The following is a 20,180-nucleotide window of genomic DNA, read 5'->3' on the forward strand; positions in this document are numbered from 1 at the left end:
GGTGGCCTTGGACTCCTGGATTTTCCAGAAATGCTCCCCAAATGATTCCAGCAGTGCCCAAACATCTCCTGTGGGTTTAGGTGGCCTTGGACTCCTGGAATTTCAAGAAACCCTCCCCAAATGATTCCAGTGGTGATCAAACACCTCCTGTGGGTTTAGGGCACTTCTGGATTCTCAAGAAACCCTCACCAAATTATTCCACCTCTTATGGGCTTAGGTGGCCTTGGACTCCTGGATTTTCCAGAAGCCCTCCCCAGATTGTTCCAGCAGTGCCCAAACACCTCCTGTGGGTTTAGGTGGCCTTGGACTGCTGGAATTTCAAGAAACACTTCCCAAATGATTCCAGCAATGATCTAAACCAACAAGAAGTGTTTGGTCGTTGCTGGATTCTCAAGAAACCCTCACCAAATTATTCCACCTCCTGTGGGTTTAGGTGGCCTTGGACTCCTGGATTTTTCAGAAACCCTCCCCAAATTATTCCAGCAGTTACCAAACACCTTCTGTGCATTTAGCTCACTGCTGGTTTTCAAAAAACCCTCCCCAGATTATTCCAGCAGTGACCAAACACCTCCTGTGGGTTTAGGTGGCCTTGGACTCCTGGATTTTCCAGAAACCCTCACCAAATTATTCCAGCAGTGCCCAAACCCCTCCTGTGGGTTTAGATCACTGCTGGATTCTCAAGAAACAAGTTTTTGCTCCCCACTTGTTTCCTTGAAAAAAAAAACAACAACAAACCACAAGCCTATGGATTTTGGCAGCTTCTTCCTGAGAAAGCTGTGCTGAAAGCTGTGCCTCTGATTCACAAGTGATGTCTTAAACATGTTTTGATAAGATCCCTTTTGTTGGGCAATTAGAATTTTCAAATTCAAATAGTAAAGCCCCTTTTTTTTTTTATTATGCAATAAGAATTGTAGAGATCCAGGCATCTCTTGAGCTGTTTGGAGTTGCTTTGGTTGGAAGTCAAACCACGGGTGGGAAGCCCTCAGAAGGAGGCACCTGGAACTCACCAGCTGCTTTGGTGCAAAAAAAAAAACCTCTAAAGCTCATGTTTTAATGATTTCTCTCTGCCCCTTTCCCAGTGCTCTGAACCTGCTTTTCCAACCCAGCCTCCTGAAAGCCTGACAATATTTGTATTTCTCAATAACGTTGTACTTCAAATTTGGCACCTTGTTTTGGAAATGTTTGCTTGTTGAGCTCAATTCCCCGACGCAGACGGTTCCCAGCTGCTTTATCAGCAAGGTGACGAAGTTGATATTTAAATTGTGGGAGTCTAAAGGTGAGACTCAACTAATTCCAGGGGGAAAAAAAGAAACTGAACACATCCCTCCAATTTCCTATCAAATAATGTACAATATTCAGATTACTGAAGTGGAAAACGAGCCCAAGGTTTGGTGACCTGGTAACCAGAAGTTGTCAGTGCTGCCTGTTGTGTGTGGATAAGCTGGAGAACAAACAGGAGTTGAAAGTGCCACCGAGGAAGTTTGACTTGAAACAATTTAATAACGTGTGGAATTTTCATACAAAAATAAGGTGATGTGAAAAAACAATTGATGTTTATTTCTTTGAGTAATTGACTTCAAAAGATTGGGATGTTGCTCTTATTCCCGTCTGTCCTGGAACTACAAACTTTGCATTTTAAATGGCACTCACACTGTGTTTCGCTTGGTATTTTAGTGCTTTTAAGGCTTCCTTATTTTGCCCTATAAATAACCTCAGTTTTGACCTGCAGGGAACATCCTTTGTGTGACTGAGATGTGACTTAGGCTGAATGCTGGTTTTAGCCTGGGCCTGCCCTGAGCCAAGACCAACAGTGGTGTGAAAGTGTCTGGGTGAATTTTGCGGGATTAAACCGAGGCCAGCGCGTTCCGTCGTGTTTGGAGTGGGAGATCCAGGGAAATTTAAGCCATTTGGAAAATGCACTTCTGCACTACCCAAGCTGAATAACTAAAATTATTTGTTTGAGCAACTTTCTGTGCGTTCTCTTGGATCTGGCTGGTGATTTAGCACAGAGGGGCCTCCTGAAAACAGCAGTGGGGTGTTCAGTGAGCGTGTGTTTGTGCTCCCACAGAATCACCCTTGTGCACAGGTAGATAAGCAGGTATCATCCCAGGGATTTACCAACTCTTAACCTCTCTGAGGGCAGAAGGGAGAGATAGGAGAGGATTAGACTCTCCCAGCCACGTCTTTGGGTATTTTCTTTGTTCAGGTCACCTGTGGATGTCTGTGCTTCCCCAGAGCCATTCCACATGTCTTCTCCATAATGCTCATCACTCATGGGACTGTTACCTAAGCCTGTGTCTGATATCTCAGGTTTTTCAGGCATGATGTCTTCTTTTAAATAAAAAGAGACATTCTAATCTGTTAGTTTGCTTGGCTCTTCTGACCAGGAGTTGATGCAGATGCTCCTCAGCTGGACTGCAGGGGAGGAGGCTGAGGGCTGCCCACACCTGCACTTTTTCTCTTTCCTGTTACACAAAATCTTAATGTGAATCTGGTATAAGAGAGAATTATGGCTGGGTCCAAACAATGTTATCTGACCTTTGTCACAGCCTAATGGATTTTTTTCCTTGGTGGACAATTCCTCCTGGTAATTCACACTGCCTTGTTCTCCCGGTGATTGCTTGTAACATTTTCCACAGGAATGATAAATGGCTTCTTAGCAGAGGCTTGTTACCTGCAGAATTGATTGGAAATTGTTTGCTGCTGAAGGTTGAGGTGCTGCCTCGTTCAGAACTTCTCTGCTGGACAGGTGAAGGATTGTCCTGAAGGAAGAGGGGGCTGGGAGCAGCCTGTCCCTTAGTGCCCATGCACAGTCTGCTCCTGGGGAAGTGGCCCTTGAAAGAGCACTGGTTAGAAATCTGCCAGAGCTGTTCATAGCTCTTCATTCTGGCTTCTTGTGGTACAAAACTCTGCCTGGAGAGGTTGGTATTGTGAGAGTTTCTGGCTTTTTTGGTGATTTGTAGTTTGGGGGAGCAGTGGCTGCTCAGTGACACATCTTGGTTATCAGCCCTGAGGGGTTTAAATATGCTCAGTGATCCTTTTGTCCCCCCCACAAGATCACTTCAGAAGGGAATGTACAGTTGTGTGGATGTACACCTATGCACGTCAGATTAAAAAAATAAATGATCACCCTCTCCTCAGCTGTACATTCCAGAAGTTCATTCCTTGCCCTGGAGACACCTTTGAATGCAGCTACTGGCTCTCTCAGAGTTCTACCAGGCCCTGGATAAGTGTCTTGTTGATGGTCAGGGATTGCTGGAGCCTGGGGGCATGTCAAAAGGAGACTTGTTCAGAGCTGCTGATTGATCAGGAATATTGACTTCACTCCATCATTTATTTCTCTTTTCCTTCCCTAGGAACCCACTTACTGTACATAACACCAAAAAAGCAGGAGCCTCTTTCTACCCCAGCATAGCTAGAGGCAGGCAGAAGTTAGTGAAATGTTATTTTATCCTCTAACAACCTCAAAGGTTATGTTTTTGTTGTGACAGTGAGGCTTGATTATAGTAATTCTTGCAACTCAAACCTTGAAGTTGGACATCTCTTCCAATTTCCGAAGGCAACGGGCTCTGGCTGCTCTGATCAGCAGTTATTTTATCAGAGAGCTTCCTCCTTGTTTTCAAGTGGCTACCTACACACTTGGAGTTTTATTTTTTAAATTGGCAGTGGATGATTTCAAACCTGAGAACAGTTGGGTATGAATTATGTACAAGACACGGTCCCAAGGAAATGGTTACAATCTGATTAATGCTTGGATAGGGGAATGCTGCTCTATGGCTTTGACCTTCACGTTGCATCTGTTAAATGAGGAGCTGCAAGATGCATCTTTTTCAGTCTGGTGTCTATTAAATTTGGTTAATTTGCTTTAAAAATTAAAGAGTTTTGCTTTGTGCCTGTCATACCTCGAGATAATCAGTTTTTGTTTGCTGAACTCTCTTCCTCCCGTTGGCGTGGGGGGTGAATGTGTACAAATAATGCTGGTTGTAGGAGAGCTTGGGGGAATCCTGGGGCTTGTCTGTGGATCCTGTGGTACAAACAGCAGCAGAAATGGCAGCAGAGACTAATGTGTTGTGTAGTTCTTGATACATGTGCCTTATAAATCAAATCCTGTCTCCAAAAATCTGTGAGTGGTTGGACTGTGCTGATGTCAGCACTGAGTGTCTCGTTCCTTCAGTACAATGGAACCAGGGGCTGAGCCAGTTATCATTCCCAGGGGCTGCACAAACCCTGCCAGGTCCAAGCAGTTGGCAAAGGGAATTTGGAAAATAGTTCAGCCAGTGGTGCTCTTTTAAAGTAACAGTTGCTCCCCGAGACCCTTTAACTCCTAAAAAAAAAAAAAAAAAAAAGACAAAAGAGGATGCTTTTCAAACCATCCTGCACCTGAGGTGAGCACAGAGAGCTCTGTGGGAAGGATCTGTGTGTCCTGTGGCTGTCAGGAGAGGCATTCCCAGTGTTCCTGCTGCTGGTGCATTGATGCTTCAGCATTTCCTCAGTCCTCCATGTTAGAGATGGAGCCACTTCAGGAAAAGTGCTGAGAAGCATTATGCAAAAATTGCTGAGCAGCTTCAGCAAACTTCTGGGCCTTGGGGTGAGCACCAGCTCAAAGATGACAAAGATGGAACTTTTTTCCTCTTTTTCCTGACCAACGTGCCTGTGAAATCCCTGTGGAGAAAGGTGAAAAACACTTTGTGCCAGTAAATGAGGATTTGGCATCGTGTCGTGTTGGTTGTGTGCACAATGTCACATACATACCATGCCTGTAGAAATAATAATGAAAATTTAACAGCATAGATATACCTGCCTGTGGAATTACTCAGACAGTGGGGAGGACACTGGAACATTTATTTAGGAAGCTTTTCAGGCCGTGCAGCCCAGCCAGACTTACCACAGAGAGCCAGGGAGAGCAGTTACCTTGTTATCCTCATAAAATGTTGTAACAATTCCTTGTTATCATCTTATCCTTATGTGTGTGCCCAGCTACACACTCACAGAAAGGCCAGACATTGAAATTTTCAGTATTTAAACATTCTGCTGGAAAACCTCTGTGTGTGATGCAGGTGAAGGGGGAGCACCACAAAAAGTAACCTGGGATGGTGCTGGATATTTTCACTCTGGCAGTTTGGGCAGTGATTCCTTCTTCAGGTGATGAAATTTTCCCACTAGTTTGGCTATGCAGAGTCCTGTATCCAGATTTTCAGTGACTGTAGACAACAGACACAACTCTGCCAGGAACAAACTTAAGTTGTCTTGCTTGGATTCTCAAATTGGTATTTGTAAATTGTATTGATTTCCTTTTTCCCTGCAAAATCTGTCGCTTCTCACTCATTTCATGAGGGATATGGACCCTCCAAGTAATATTTCAGTATCTTAACTGGGCAACTCTTGCTTTGAGAATTTAATTTAAAGTATCTGAGAATTTAAATATAAATTTTTTTTTAAAATAGGAAACCTTTACTCCAAGTGTTTCTCTCGTGCTATTACAGTGTTGTACAGAGCAGCAATTTCACACCACTTGGCTTATTTACTTCCCTTGTAACCTGAGGCTCATAAAGGAAGTTTGATTGTATAAATCAGGTTTATATCAGTGTGTTTCTATAAGTGGCACAGTGTCATATGATGGCAGAAAGAAGGAAGGGGGAAAATGCATGTTCTCAAATGTCTTCTTAAAATTTACATTTTCAAGTCTATATGTTTATCCATTGCAGTATAGATTTGTCATTATAGACTGTTTCTCAGAAATCCTTGAATTAATGTATTTGGCTGAAGAGCCGTGAGTAACAAATAGGGTTTAAAAAAAATCTCCCTTGAATTAAATTAAGGGGTTTAAAGGTACTGCTTTTTCAGAATTCACTAAAAATTGCAAGGGTTTTATATTCTCCAAAAGCACCACACAGACAGAAGGGCATAATCAGGAAAAATGAGCTTTAGTGTTTCAGGTGAGCTCGAGGAAGAATATAAAGTAGAACATAAAAATACTGAAGGCAAGTGGCCTCCAACTCTCTCAATAAAACTTGGTGGTGCTGATATCAAGGAGGTGTTGACTGAGAAAGTTTATTTATGTGTAGCATAAAAATTGCTTTTTCCTGGCCACTGTTTCCATTAATTCTTCAGTCCCTGATAATTTTTTAGCTTCATTTAAGGAAAACTCCCTGCCTAATACTTGGTGTAAAGAGAGAGGGAGTGAAAATCGTTCTGGTGGGATATGGTACAAATTGTTTGATGGATTGACACGTTACAGAGGAGTTGAATGGTTTGGACAGCCAAGAGAACTAACCAAAAATAAAATACTCATAACCTCCAGGTTGCCAGAGCTCTTCTGTGGATAACACTTGTCCAAAGTGAAATTGTGGCTTGACACCTTCTGAAAATGAGTCAGCAGCTTATTTTGGTTTGTTATCACTGTCAGATTGAACAATGTATTGTTTAAGAAAGATGGGAAGACAAACGGTGCCTCTTCCCCTCCTTTAACGAGTGGCTGATGGTGGGAGGGGTTTTCTCATGTTGAAAAAACAAGAATTTGAATTCAGAAGAAAAATAGTTGGCAGGTGTGAGCAGATGTCATGTTCCTCTCCTTCCATCCACCACTGTAAAAATGGGGGAGGGGGAATGACTAAATAGGCTTCAAAAAGACAGAGAACACTTACTGCTCTTTTTCTGCATGAATTTGAATAATGTTCTGAATGATGGGATCTTTAACTGGCAGCTGATTTCACCTTCCCTTTCTGTGCCAGGCTGCACTTCAGTCAGAGCTCGTGGTTTTGGGGACCAGCCATTCCCCCCTGAGCAGGCTTTGGAAATCCTGGGTTTATTTGCCCTTTCCATCTGAGCCTTCCACTTTCCCCACACAATATCCTCTCATCTGGGAGCTCTGCTCTGGCAGTAAACTCAGACAGGTGGGAGAGCTTGGAAGGGTTGCATCCTGTGGGAAGTTCTTGCGTGGAAGGTTGTCCATGTTGGGTGGTCCATGAACACCCAGCACTTTGTGGTGGCCTCAGCAAACGGGAGCAGTGTGACACCACAATGCAAGAGCTGAACTTCTTCAGTACTTTCAGCACCTCCCCTCTCATTGACACCCTGTAGTGCCAAAACAAAACCAGGCAGAGAGCTGGAAACAGCTCTTCCCACTCCCTCTTCCAGTGGGTCATGGCTGTGCTTCGAATGAGTCTGTTAAGGCACAGGAGCCCTTTCCAAACCCAGCACTTAACCTTTGAAATGGTGTGAGGTTGGTTGTGCAGGTAAAGTCCAATATCCCTGAGCTCTGTAGTTAATGTTTGCTCCTTGTTTGGCACCAGGCTGGCCCAGCAGTGCTGCCCACGGGACAGGGCTGTGCCCGGGCATCTGCCACGGCTGGGGCACAACCTCTGAGCTTGGCACGGGCACTTTATACCCTTGGACTTTGGGCTGCTGTTGCTCTTTGTTACAAGTGTCTCCTGCCATGTTTCTTTCTTTACTGACTTACTGGATTATCTTGGAGCTTTACAGTTCTTAAACCCAAGTTTTTGCTGAGCTCCAGCTCTGGAAGGGAGTGGTGGGGCTGTGGGAAATGCTCCTCCTTGGTTTTCCTTGTCTTTACCAGAAAATCATTTCATGTAGTGATTCATCTGTAATGATGCACAGCTCCTCTTTTATAAATGATGGGGCAGGTCTGTTTAGTTTTATTTTGTCCCTCAGAAAAGGCTACTTGGGGTAATTTTCTTTTACTCACAGTACTGGTCTTGAGTGGGAATGGACTTGTGTGGAATCAGGAATACACAAACATGGCCAAAAGTATCTTGAAATTCCCTTCTCTCTCATCCCTATCTTAAATATTGTTTATTGCACTAAGGTGTAAGGTTATTTCCTAAATAAAACTCTTAGGTGTCTGGTTTTCTAGATGCTCTCTAATTTAAGGATATTGAGACTTTAGTTAATAATATTGCAACCTTTTAAGCTTGTAAGTGGCTTCCAGAGAAAGGTGAAGGGGCTTATTTCCAAGGGGGATTTAAAATGCAAGGGCTTGGCTGTGTGTTGCTGAGGTTTTCTGACCATGAGGCAAACCAATGGAAAGCCGTTGGAATCCAAATCCTTGTTGTGCTGAACCAAAGGTGAACTCAAGTTCCTGGAGGTGGCAGGGAAGGCAAGAGGGACAGGGAATGTGAGGATGATCTGGTCTCACGTTGAGCTCTGCCTGGAGGTTGGAGCAGTGACCTCCACGGGTCCCCTTGAACCTCAATTATCCCATAACTACCCAGAGACTGAAGTACAAAAACATCTCCTTATCTCTGTCAAACCCCTTTGTCTCTGCTGCTACCTGGGGTGTAAAAGCTTTGCAATGGCATTGGAAGAGCCACTCCAAGGAGAGCAGTAGCAGATCCTGAGGGATAGGTGTAAAACACGAGGCACGAGGAGTTATGGCCATAAAGATAAGACCTGTTTGCCCTGATTTAAGGGCAGGATCTCGAGTTTTATTTTGTTATCCTCCTTGTTAGAGTTGCTGGGGATGAATGGTGTCACAAGTCCATGGGGACACACCACAGGAACTTCCAGGTGCCCCTCATTTTACCTGGGGGATGGAATTGTGGTGCCAGGGCAGCTCTCTGGGCTGTGCATGTGCTTTGAGGGCCCTCAAACCCTGCTGAGGAGCCAGAGGGGAGGAAGAGGTTGCAGTTCCTTGTGATGAATCTTGCTTTTCAATCTGGCAAATGAACTTGGCTTGTGTAGGTTGGATTCCATGACTGTGGTTGATTTGTGGGACACACAAGATGTCAGTGTTTCACTCCAGAATCCCATCAGGAGGAGCTGGGCTTTGTCCTGCTGCTCATTGGTTTTTATCTTCTCTTCTATGTATATATCACAAAGCAGAACTCACCTGTTTAAGTATCTTCATTTTTTAGGTTAAATTAAGAAGAAAAATTGCAATTCTGAGTCTCCTGGGGAGATTCAGGTTGCTCTTACCAATTTTCTGAATCTGAGTATTTCTTTTGCATTATCTCCAGCAAGTTGAACGTTGAGGGTCAGTTATCAAGGACACTTGTGCCTGGCTTTCCTCAGTCAATGCTGCTCAAAGACACCTGCATAATATTAAAAGTTTGGCCTTGGGATATTCATTTTGAAGCATAATTATCAACTAACTGTGCAGGGTAAATAACCCAAACTCCCCAAACTGAGCCACCTTGCAGCCAGAGCAGCACAGGCTTCTTAGAGGCTGAAATGTGTAAGGTGCAGGTTGTTTCCTTTTGTGTACAAATAACTGGTGACTCTTTTTTTTCTTGTGGGGGACGAGATATTTTTATAGCTGCTGTATTTTAGTCTCATAAAGTAAATAGAATTATCTGAACACTTACAGGTGTTTTTTGGTTGCGTGTTACGCCCCGAAAGGATATTGTGGTACCTGGATGAAGTAGTAAAGTGGACTTTAATGCTGACTTCTGTTTTTTCTTGGCCTGGCAGAAGAGGAAGATGGTGTTTGGGAGAATGGGCTGTCCTATGAGTGCCGCACTCTGCTGTTCAAGGCTGTTCACAACCTGCTGGAGAGGTGTCTGATGAACAGGAACTTCGTGCGCATCGGCAAGTGGTTCGTGAAGCCTTATGAGAAGGATGAGAAACCCATAAACAAGAGGTAGGATGGCTTATTTTGCTTTATGAGGGTTTTATTGGCTTTATTTTGCTTTTATCAGGATGTTTTGTTTTGCTTTGTTAGGGGTGGCTCAAGCTTCGTGCTGGAAGAAAGGTTTAATCAAGAGAATTCTATGATTTGTTCATGAGCCTGGATCTCTGCCCTTCCTCGTTTTTTCTGCCTTTTTGGAGTTCTTCAGGGCTTTCTTATGACAGTAATGCTGAGTCTAGTAGGCAATCTCTTCTGTATTGGTGTTCATGTACAGGCCATGGGTAAGAGAGGAAAAGAAGGTAGATTGGATAAGTTGGAAAAGAAGGTAGAGCCTTCTAGAAAGGAAGAAAAAGATACCTCTGTGAAGAAATACTTACCAGTATCTGGGACTAATTCTGCTTGTAAACACTAAACTCATGGTAGAGAGCTCTTTACAGGTTCCACATGAGCTCTGGATAATCTGCATCTTCTGGGAGATGTTGAGAGTTTGGAATGTCAGCTCCTGGTCAGAAGGAAGGTGGTGTCTGGGAGCACTGGTGTTAAAAGGATCCATGTGGCCTCCACACTGAGGGGAGCAGGGCAAGGAGAGAATTCCTCATCTAAACTGGAAGGACTTCTCCTCCTGGCTCTAACGTGGTTTGACACGGTCTATGTTGCCTAGCAATAAATAATGAAATGAATAAAAACTAGGTTAGCTGGAACAAGTTTAATCGCTGTTCCCAAATCAGCTTTTAAAATCCAAAGTAATTTAAAGCTTAGATGATGGGGGTTTTTTTTGTGTGGCTTTTGTGTGTGTGTGTGTGTCTGTGTATGTGTTAAATCTTGCATGCAGGAAATTTGGAGATCAGTGGCTTTGCTGTTTGGGTGTGGAGTTGGCCATTGTTGGCATCTTCTGCAATAAATTTAAACTTGAAAGAAATTTAGGAGCTGCTTTGGAGCAAAAGAAGCAGAAGCACATGTTTGTGTGTGTTTCTATTAGTAGTTGTGAACTGCTGCTTTTAATTTATGTATAAACTGGTCTTCTAGTTCTAAGCATCTCTTTCTCCACCCTGGTCAGGGCAAATGTTTCCTCTCTGGGGTGTCCTTGTCCATCCATTTTTTCTCTGTATTGTTGCTATAAATCAATAATAAACAGTTTACTTTTAACTATTTCAGCCAGTACTGTCTTGGCACAGTCTAAACTTTCCTCCTTTGAGGAGCTGGCTTACCAAACTGCCATTTGAAACTAGCATTAGTTATGTTGTGGCATCTCTTACAGTAACTCTGTAAAGCTACAAAAGCTGCTGAAAGCTTTTTAAAATAAAATAGCAGCGTTTGTTTAATTTGGAGACTGATTCTTTTTGAAAGAAGGTCAGAAGGTCAACCTGCTTGATGAAAATAAGGAATTGTGTGCCTACCCACACACCTCCATCATGTGTAACCCAGAACTGCTGGAAAAACATGTAAAAAGATTGGACAGGACTGTGTAAGAGATTTCATTGGGGGGGAAATTTCAGTATTTCCTACCAGGTAGCTCCAGGCCACGTGATGTTCTGAGCACTGACCTTAGAAAATGAAGTGAGGGGAATGGTCAACAGATGTGAAAACTCATGGCATATTTGGCTCATCCCTTCTAGGAATATCTAGAATTTGGATAAGCTGGAAAGTTGGGCTCAACAGAGGTATCTCCTGGGGGAGAAATCCAAATCTTGCAGTAGGTGCTTTGTGGTGCCACCTCTGTAGCTGCAAAGTCTGGCACTCCCTGAGGGAGGAGGAAATGTCAAGAGGGATGGTTGGAGTGGATTTTGGTTTCTTGTATAAATTGGAACACTGTTCTAGTCCAAAGGAACATTTCTCTCTTATCAAAAGTCAACGGTGACACTGCAGCAAACTCAACATGAAGGGACTTGAGCCGGCCTGGAAAATGCTCTGACTGTTGCACCTGGGGTGTTCCTTACCAGCCAGCTGGTCTAGATCTAACAAAAACTAAACCTGAGTACAACTTTTACATAGTTTTCATTCCTTAGGATCCATTTAATCAGCCAGACCTATAGGAAACGTATCTTTTTTTTTTTGTAGATGTGAATGACTTCATTAAAAACCAAACAAAACCTCCCCAGCAGCCCTTCCCCAAAGCCACTCCTGCGTGCAGGAGTGGGGATGCACATATCAGTTTTGAAGCTCTAGTTCTGTCTTTGATCCCACACTCTGTGGTTTGCTGTCTTTGGGGCTGTTCTTTGCATTAACATTCAGAAACCCTGTGAAGGGATTCCCGTGCCTGTGTAATTTGAAGGCCTTCAGTGTCCTGGGGATGTGAAGTTTGCTACCAACGTGCTTTGGATCTGAGTTTATCCAACCCTGCACTTTGGGGCTTGGCCAGCCACTGGAGAGACTTGTTCCCTGTGTTTTACAGCTCCAGATTTCAGTCAGGTTGGTTGTTCTTGCTGGCAATCTTCAGTCTCAAAGACTTGGAGTGCCAAGGGAGCGCTCGGAGCTCTCGGTGGTGGAGGTGGGACCTCAGCCCCGCTCTGTCCCTGCCTGTCTCTCTGAAGGATGTGCAAATAGAGCTGTTTCTTTCATTTGAAGCTGATCCCATCTGGATTTTTCCTAGTTCTGTTTGAAAGCATGTGTTTCCAGAACGGGAGATTTTCTGTTCCCTGCTCTCCCAACAATAGCAGCCCCGTGGTGCTGCGCTGTCCCTGTGTGTGTGGGGGCACAGCAGCCGTGGGGCTGGGATTCCTGAGAGGTGTTTGCCTGTGATAACAGACCCTCCAGCAGCTCTACCTTCCTGGCTGTTGCTCTATTTTTCTTCTCCTTGTATCAGGTTATATTTAAAAAAAAAAGTCCATTTCATCAGACATCTTAATTTTCACCAGACCCTTAATGTTCATAATCTGATGCCGCTGTGGCGTGCGAATGGATGACCAGGGAAGTAAGAATTACTTTTAAGTGTTTGCTGCTTAATGATGTGACTTCTGGAACAAATAAACTTATTAAATAATATGAGGTCAGTTTAATATCTCTTAAAAATGCTGCTGGGGGAGCAGGAAGCCCTCAGCTGTTTGCCTTGCGCCGTCACGTGTTGACGCGGCTGCGAGGGAACAACCGTGACCTGCTCTTCCCTCCCTCCCTCTGCCTCCCCTGCTGCTCCCCAGTCTAAAACCAGCTCTGAGCAAAGAGAGACACTCATGGATTTGGTGAAATTTGATCTGGTAGAACAAGTCACGATTCCTGAGCCTGAGGAAACTGTCTGAGGTTTTCAAGTATGTTGGTTCCCCTCCTGTTCATAGATTGGGCAGGGATGGAGCAGCCAACTCCCTCTGGGTGTGTGGTGGGGCTGCTGCTCCTTTTTAAATGGGTGATTTCAGCAGAACAGCAGTAAAATAAAACACTAAAGAGAAGGTTTTGCTGATGGTCTTAGCTGTGACCAAACAGAGAGAGAATAATTGCCCCTGTATTTGTCACAACCTGTTTCGGTCACTTAAAGCAAAGGAGACACAGAAACTCAGTGGTGGTTTAAACAACTGCACATTAAATTAAAGTTTGACAAGCAGGAATGTCATCCCCTGTTCTCCTTTCCAGTGGCAGTGTTGGTACTGCCACTTTCAGGAGTATGGTTGTCTATGCTTTATTCCAAAATCCACCCTATAAATGTATGAGATGGTGACCTGCTGCATCCAGCTGGTCTGGTTGGCTGCTCCAATAACTGTCTCTGCAGGAGACTGTTCCTCTTACTCATTAGCAGTGTATACCTGGGATCAATATGATTAGGAAACTTGTCAAATTAAATACTAGTTTAGATGGAATTTCATCCTGGAGATGAAATCTGACTCTCCTAATGAAGCAGAAGTACTTTGTGTTTACATGGAGGGCACCTCTTGGAGTTTTGGTCAGAATTACAACTTGCTAAACTGTAACACAATTGAAATACCAGTAAGCAAATAATTGAGTAATCCTGATTTTGTGGGTGGATCTGATAGACAACTGAAAACCTTGCATTCTGAAAGGTGCTATATTACTTGTATGGTTGCTTTTTCTTTTCTTCCTTGTTATTGGGAAATAATACAACCACTTGCAGTGGGTGGCAAAGCAGAACTTGTGTCTGACGAGTTCACTTAAAAAAACAAAATGCAGAAAAAACACCAGAGAAAAACACCACACCCCCAAAACAAGTAAAAACTCCCCAAAATCCCCCCCCAAACCCACTTGGAAAAGCACAAGTGATAAGCTTATCACAGTCTACAAAATGTAACTTGCTGCACAGGTTTCCCAGGTTTGTACCCTTAGTCTGGGTACAGGATTTTATAATGCCAGCCCACCATTCTCTTCTTTTTCTCCATGGAAATCCTATTTTAACTACCTGATGTAAACAACAGCTCCATGGGAAATGAGAACTGCTGAGAAATATTCCAGGTATCAGTTTGGTTTTATTAGAAACCTTTGTACACGTAATTATCTGGATTTCAAGGTGTGCTTATCACAGTTCTGGATACAGGGATTTTTTTTTTTTTATTCTCTACCTCATCTTACCATGAGGAAGAACTGGCTCCAGTGGGTGTGATCCCTGATTCCTGGGTGGAATGGCCATGGCTGGGGGGACTGTGGGGGGTGTTATTTTTTAGGCTGTGCCCTGGAGATGGTCCTGCTGCCCAAAATGTCTGTCTGGATAAATGAACAGCACTGGTGGGATCAGCTGTTGGTGCTTGGTCTTCGCTGCCCTTAAACAAAGGCAGTGCTGTGCTTTTGGTCTTTGTGACCCACATTTCTCCCTCATCCCCCTTTTGGCTGCCTTCTTCCCATTTCCCATGGCTCATCTTCCCACAGGAGCAGAGTATTGTACTCCTTGATCCCCCCAGAACGATGCTGGGAGTTATTATTAACCCCAAACAAGATTCCTGGGTGCTAAAGCTCCAAAATTCCTTCATCCTGGAGTTAACCACGAAACCAAGGTGCAGCCCCAGGTTTGGGCTTTATTTCTGTGTGTTTAGTTTGCAACAGTAATATCTGGAACCAAGTGGCTCTTCCTTGGAATATTTCCTACGGAGGCCGCTCAGCTCTTTGCAGGATAAATTTCCTCCCTATGTTAATCTTTAAATCAAACAATGTCAACATTTTTTTACACCAGCTCTAATGAGGCTGTTCTGGCATCGTGTCCCGGCAGGAGAGCAGGTGATGTTTTTCCTTTGACTGGAGACAGCTGGAATTGAGAGCTGCTGTAAGTAGGACAGTGCAGGATAAACAGCAGGAGCTGAGAGCATTGATCACATGATTGTCTCTTTGGAATATTGGGTTGCTACAGAGACTACAAGCAGACAAATTTAGCACTTTACATCACAAAGCAGTTTTCTCTTATTTAGCTTAAATTACACTGGTAGTTGGTTCATCAGGAAAAAATGATACGGCTCTTGGTTTTTAGCTTTCAACAATAAATCTGCTCTTTTTGTTCACTGAACAATGAAATGACACAAAACCCATCCAGATACTTGAGATTTTGTTAAATGGCAATTTGGTAACGCATTTCCATTTTGAACTTTGCAAAAAAAAAAAAAAAATCTGGCTTAACAAGATGTTTGTAAATGTTTCAGGATGGGAAAGAGCAATACATGGAAAGCTGTTACACTGGCTTTGAAACACAGCAATGTCTGAGTATTCCCCATTCCCTAAATCTGTTCTGGATCCTAATCCTCTATGGCACAGGGATATTTCTCTGGGAAAGCTCAACTTCAGATCATTGAGATTTGCAGCCTCAAATTAAGGATGCTACAGTATAAGGTGACAGGTTTATTAGTCTCATTTAAGTCCTGAAATACAGGAACAGGAGCAAACTTTTTGTGGGATTGTTTATAATCGTGTCTGGAGAAATACAAACCTTTTGTGTTATATACACACACATATATATATTTGTATGTGTATATATATAAACTTGCTGCATTCTGAACAAATCAGTTTGCTGCTTCTTAGTGTCTTAGAGTTTTAGTGTGTACACAAATAAATTTTTTTGTTTCAGCTTTGTTTTTATTGGGGTGAAGCTCATTAATAATGAAGTTTAATTTAAAAATATGGAAGTCCAGGGTGACTGTGGCTTATTCTGCAATACAGGTCACTTGCTACATTTATATTTGTTTTAGTGCACACAGTTTGCTTCTGGAATAAATACATATTTTTAACTCTCTGGTCCAAATAAAATCCAAACATCCCCAGCTGGGCTGGAGAGCCTTTTGACAGGAATCATTAGTGATGTGCTTTGAACTGGAAGTTTTTTCTCCTTTGCTGTTGCTTTGTGTTCCCATCCCAACCAGCTTTGTGCTGTATTTCCCTCCCTGGCCATGGGGAGTTCCTGGGAATGTTAGAGGGGTGTTTGCTGCTCCATCTCTTTGTCACAGTCATATATATGAGATATATACATTTATAATATATAGAGAATGAGGACCTGATGTGTCTCATCCTCTATTTCCCTCAGTACTTAAAAGGCAGAATAACCCACTCAAAATAACTAAAACAAAACAAAAAAAACCCTTCTGAAGTATTTCATAATTAAACAATTTATGTGCTTGCCTTGTGTGTTTTTTTTTTCCTCTTTCATTTCTTAAATCAAGAAAACTCGAATATTTTCCCTGGCAATTATTGTTGGAGGTGTGTTAATATAACAATCTAATTTTGGTGTTTTACTTATATTTTGCTGATTACAGCAAATGAATCTTTAATTTCCTGCTCCTTTGTAGTCAGAATTAAGTTTGTGGGGTTGGGTAATTCAGGATTGTGGTGGGTGGGAGTTGGAGATGTTTAACCCAGGATGGGGTTTTGGAGCAGCAAAGGTGTGAAGGGGGTGGTGGAGAAGCTGCTCCTCTTTAATGCTCTGAGGTGTTCCAGCTGCACCTGGAAGGGCTGGATTGTCCCAAAAAAGGGTTCTGAGCAAGCCCCTCACCTGTGCTGATTCCTTCCAGTGCTGGATCTCCACCTGGTTAAAGGGAAAAGTTAATAATCAAATAACTGAACAGGAGGGGTCTTAGGGCTCTGTGGGGTTTGCATCACCTTAAACCTTTTCCATATTTACATTTTTAATTCAAAGAGAACATATTTACTTGTAAGACCAAGAATTTACTGTAGAAGGTTTTGCTGTAGAAGAACTTACTGTTTTAAAAAGGAGCTTCTTTGATCCTTGGAATTCATTTAAGGACCAGTGTGGTGAAGGACAACCCTTTGGAGATGTTCTCCGTGGGCACTGGGATGCAGCACTTGGGAGCTGTGCTGAAATTCCTGTCAGCCAGTCCTGATATATTGATTTTTTTTTGGTGCAGATGCCCCAAGGATTCTGGGTGCTGGCCAACACCTACCAATTTCAGGCAATCATTTTAGAACAGACTGAAATAATGATGCATAATAATTAATTAATTAGAGCCTTCCAAGTGTAGCTGATGTGTTTGTGCTCCCAAACAAAGTCTGTTCTGCCCCATTCCAAGGGAGATGTTGGGATCAGAGCTGGGACAGAAGTTCTTCCTTGCACTGTCCCTTTTCCTCCCTCAGGGAATGGCACAATTGTGTCGTTTACAAGGATTTGGTCAATATTTTGGTAAGGCCAGCAGTGCTTTGGCTCAGGAGCAGCTTACAAAGACAATCCAGGAAAACAGAAGATAGGAATTACATAAAACAAACAAACAAACATCTTCTCGCTCAGTTGAAACATCTGGGTGCTTTATTTATTTGTTTATTTTAAATTTACTATTAAATGCGCTGCAGGGTCTTTTATTTGGAACTAAAATGGGGTCAGTCTGTGACTTTTGAGCCAGGGGGGGTTTGGAGTGTGCCCTGAGTGGGGATTAGGGAGCTCCTCGTGCAGCCAATGTTTGGGAAGCACTTTGAAGATCTAAAGCCCGACATCGTCGGGACTAATGTGGAGACTAAACCCCGGCCTAATGACCTTTTTATCAAGAACATTTCAGGTTTGCTAATGGAGATGTGCAAACCCTCCTGTGCCCGGGAATTGGAGTGTGGTTTCCCCTCCTACCCTTCAGGTTTTCTTGCAAAGGTTGGAGTAGAAATTGTATTGAAATTTTCCACAGCAGCTTCTGGGTTTGTTTTTTTCCCCTCCATAAAATAATAATCCTTTGTCTCTGAACCTAAAAATCTTTGTTTTGTCTGATTAGAGGGAAGAGGGAGCAGGGGGAATCAAATGGATTTATACAAATGTATTTTAATGGAGTGTAGATGAGGACTGAATGTTGCTTCAAATAACATTATTCCCAAGGACTGTCTCTTTGCTGTTTTATTTTTTATTTGCTTTTAAAGTTGTTTTCAGTATTGGAACTCATTCTGGTGTGTTCAGATGAAAATTCAGTTTGTTCTGATGATACTTGATAACATCTGTATTCTGAGATCAGGTGGAAATGGGATTATTGATGTTTCAGTTCTGTGATTAGGACTTCAATGAAATATTAATGGAGCAACTTCCTATTCAGGGTCAGACAAGAAAAAGAGATTTTTTTTTTTTGAGAATTAGGATTTTGTTTTCAGTATTTTCTGCTAAAATACGTGCAACAATAGATGATGGTAATTGTAAAAGTACAAAAAAGGGGGAGGTTGTCAATGCTAACTTTAAAACAAGCAATTATTTTATTTTATTGCTGTTTCTGCACTATAAGGATGTCACTGACTCTCTGTTCATGCACACTTACCTTTCAAAGTGTTGAGGTGGAGGTATTTTTCTTTTACATTTCAGTCCTCAGATGCTCTGCACAAATTCTCAGTGATCTGAGGCACCTAAAATAGGCTGCAAATAGAAATGGGGTGAACAGGAAACCACCAACCTGTTCTGTTACTGTGTCCTGGGCTGAATTGCACAGATAATTTGCCTATTTACCCCAAAGTCACAAGGAGGTGGATTTTTTTTTTTTTTCCTTGATTAGAATTTTTTGGCTGTGAGGTGAATTATTGAGAAGATTAGAGAAAGACTTGGAGAAATGGTGGAGATATCGAGATGTATAGATATATATATAAAATTAGAATTATTTTTTAAATAGGTTATGGTAAGGTTTGGAATATCCCTCCTAAGCTGAGGTTGAAGCAGCATTTTGCACAAAGAGAATGTACAAGTGTATTAATTTAAAAAAAATTAAAAGCATTCTTGGTGACAGAGTTTCTTGCTGAGCCCATAAACCAGTGGCTGTGGGGACATCCAGTACCTTACAGAGCTCTGGTTCTTTCTATTCCCCCTTTTCTCCAGCCCCTGCAAAGACCTTCGTTGTGTATTGATAATCTTTGTTATTTAAATGGCATTCTTCATTTCTTGTGATTATTTCCCATGCACCTGCAGGGATGATGTTCAGTGGGAAGAACCAGTTTCTGAGCACGACCAGCTCCAAAGGAACTCAAAGCTGTGTTTGAGTCCATGAAGTGTTAGTTTGGCTTCCATGTCAAGCTTTAGTTTAAAACAAATTAGTTCCCGGGTCTCCCTTAGGCTGAGTTTAGGGACAGCCCCACATTTATTCTGTATTTCTCCTGTGAAACAACCTTACCCTCTTTCCATAAAGGGACTTTGCTGCACCTCTGAAAGTACTTAAAGAAACCCTCCCCGGTGCTGTGCATTGCTCTGCTGTTCACACTTCAATTTATAACCAGAATTAGTGCAAAGTTGGTAATATTTGGGTTTTCCAGGTTGAATTGTAGCCCAGTGGATGGTGCCCTCCCTGCCACGGGAGCAGAGTGTTTGCAGCTCTCCTTTTCTTACTGTGCTATTTTGTTGGAAACTTCTCCCCTGCTGAGTTGGGGAAGAAAAGGGTTTTAATTTGGGGTGGGGGTTTTTTTGGTTGTATTTTTGGGGTTGGCTTTTGCATGGTGACCTTGAGTTTTCCTTGCTGCTCTTTAGGACTGGTTTTGCAGTGGGATGAATTGAAATGCTCCTGTTGTCATGCTGATGGCTCTCTTTGTCTCAGTTTATCTGAATTCCATCAGATTATGCTGACCTTTATCTGGGTAACAATGGGGTGTTTACAGGAGATGTAGCTTTATTGCATTTAAAGTGTATTTAAAGAATATGTGCTTTTATTTTTAAATTCTGTCTCACTTATCCTGAGCTTCTGAATTGTTGTCTGTCACTCAGAATGAGACACCACCAACTCTTTCCCCTTAAACCATCCAATATGGTTTTTAAAATAAAATTCAATTGGAAAATCAGTCTTCCACCATTTGCCTAAGGATTAAAGTTTAATCAGATTTCCATACAGGAGTTTAGTGGTGTGTCCTGGCCACGTGAATTTAAAATCATCAACAAGATGCTCCTCTCCATCCCCACCTCCTTTTGGAAACTACCTTTCCTGGGAATCCTGAGCGCTGCAGGGACTTCTGAGTGACTGAATGGTGATAATTCACTCAGCTGCCTCCTGCCCTTTTTGTTCCTAAAACCCAAACCAGCAGCTCCCTGGGGAGGTCACTGCTGTCCTGCTCTGAGGGGCTGCAATCAAACCCTGCTGTCCTTCATGTCCCTGCAGGAACAGTTTGGGGGTTCTCTCAGCCCCGAGCTGGTTCTGATCCTCAGTTTTCTGATCCTCAGTTTTCTGATCCTCAGTTTTCCATCTGCTGGTTGGCAGAGCTGGGGGTTTCTCACTGTGCCCACTCTCCT

General features: G+C 42.8%; 1 protein-coding gene across 1 annotated transcript in view; it reads left to right on the forward strand.

The window, feature by feature from the left end:
* MED13 (mediator complex subunit 13) overlaps positions 1-20,180 on the forward strand; it is a 53,723-nt gene that overhangs the window by 2,875 nt on the left and 30,668 nt on the right. Inside the window, exon 3 of the mRNA XM_027660258.1 lies at positions 9,430-9,598. Within this exon, the coding sequence (XP_027516059.1) occupies positions 9,430-9,598 (169 nt within the window). The remainder of the gene's footprint in view (positions 1-9,429; positions 9,599-20,180) is intronic.

The sequence above is a fragment of the Corapipo altera genome, unplaced genomic scaffold (genome assembly GCF_003945725.1).
Source record: "Corapipo altera isolate COAL_440 unplaced genomic scaffold, ASM394572v1 271, whole genome shotgun sequence".
Classification (NCBI taxonomy): Eukaryota; Metazoa; Chordata; class Aves; order Passeriformes; family Pipridae; genus Corapipo; species Corapipo altera.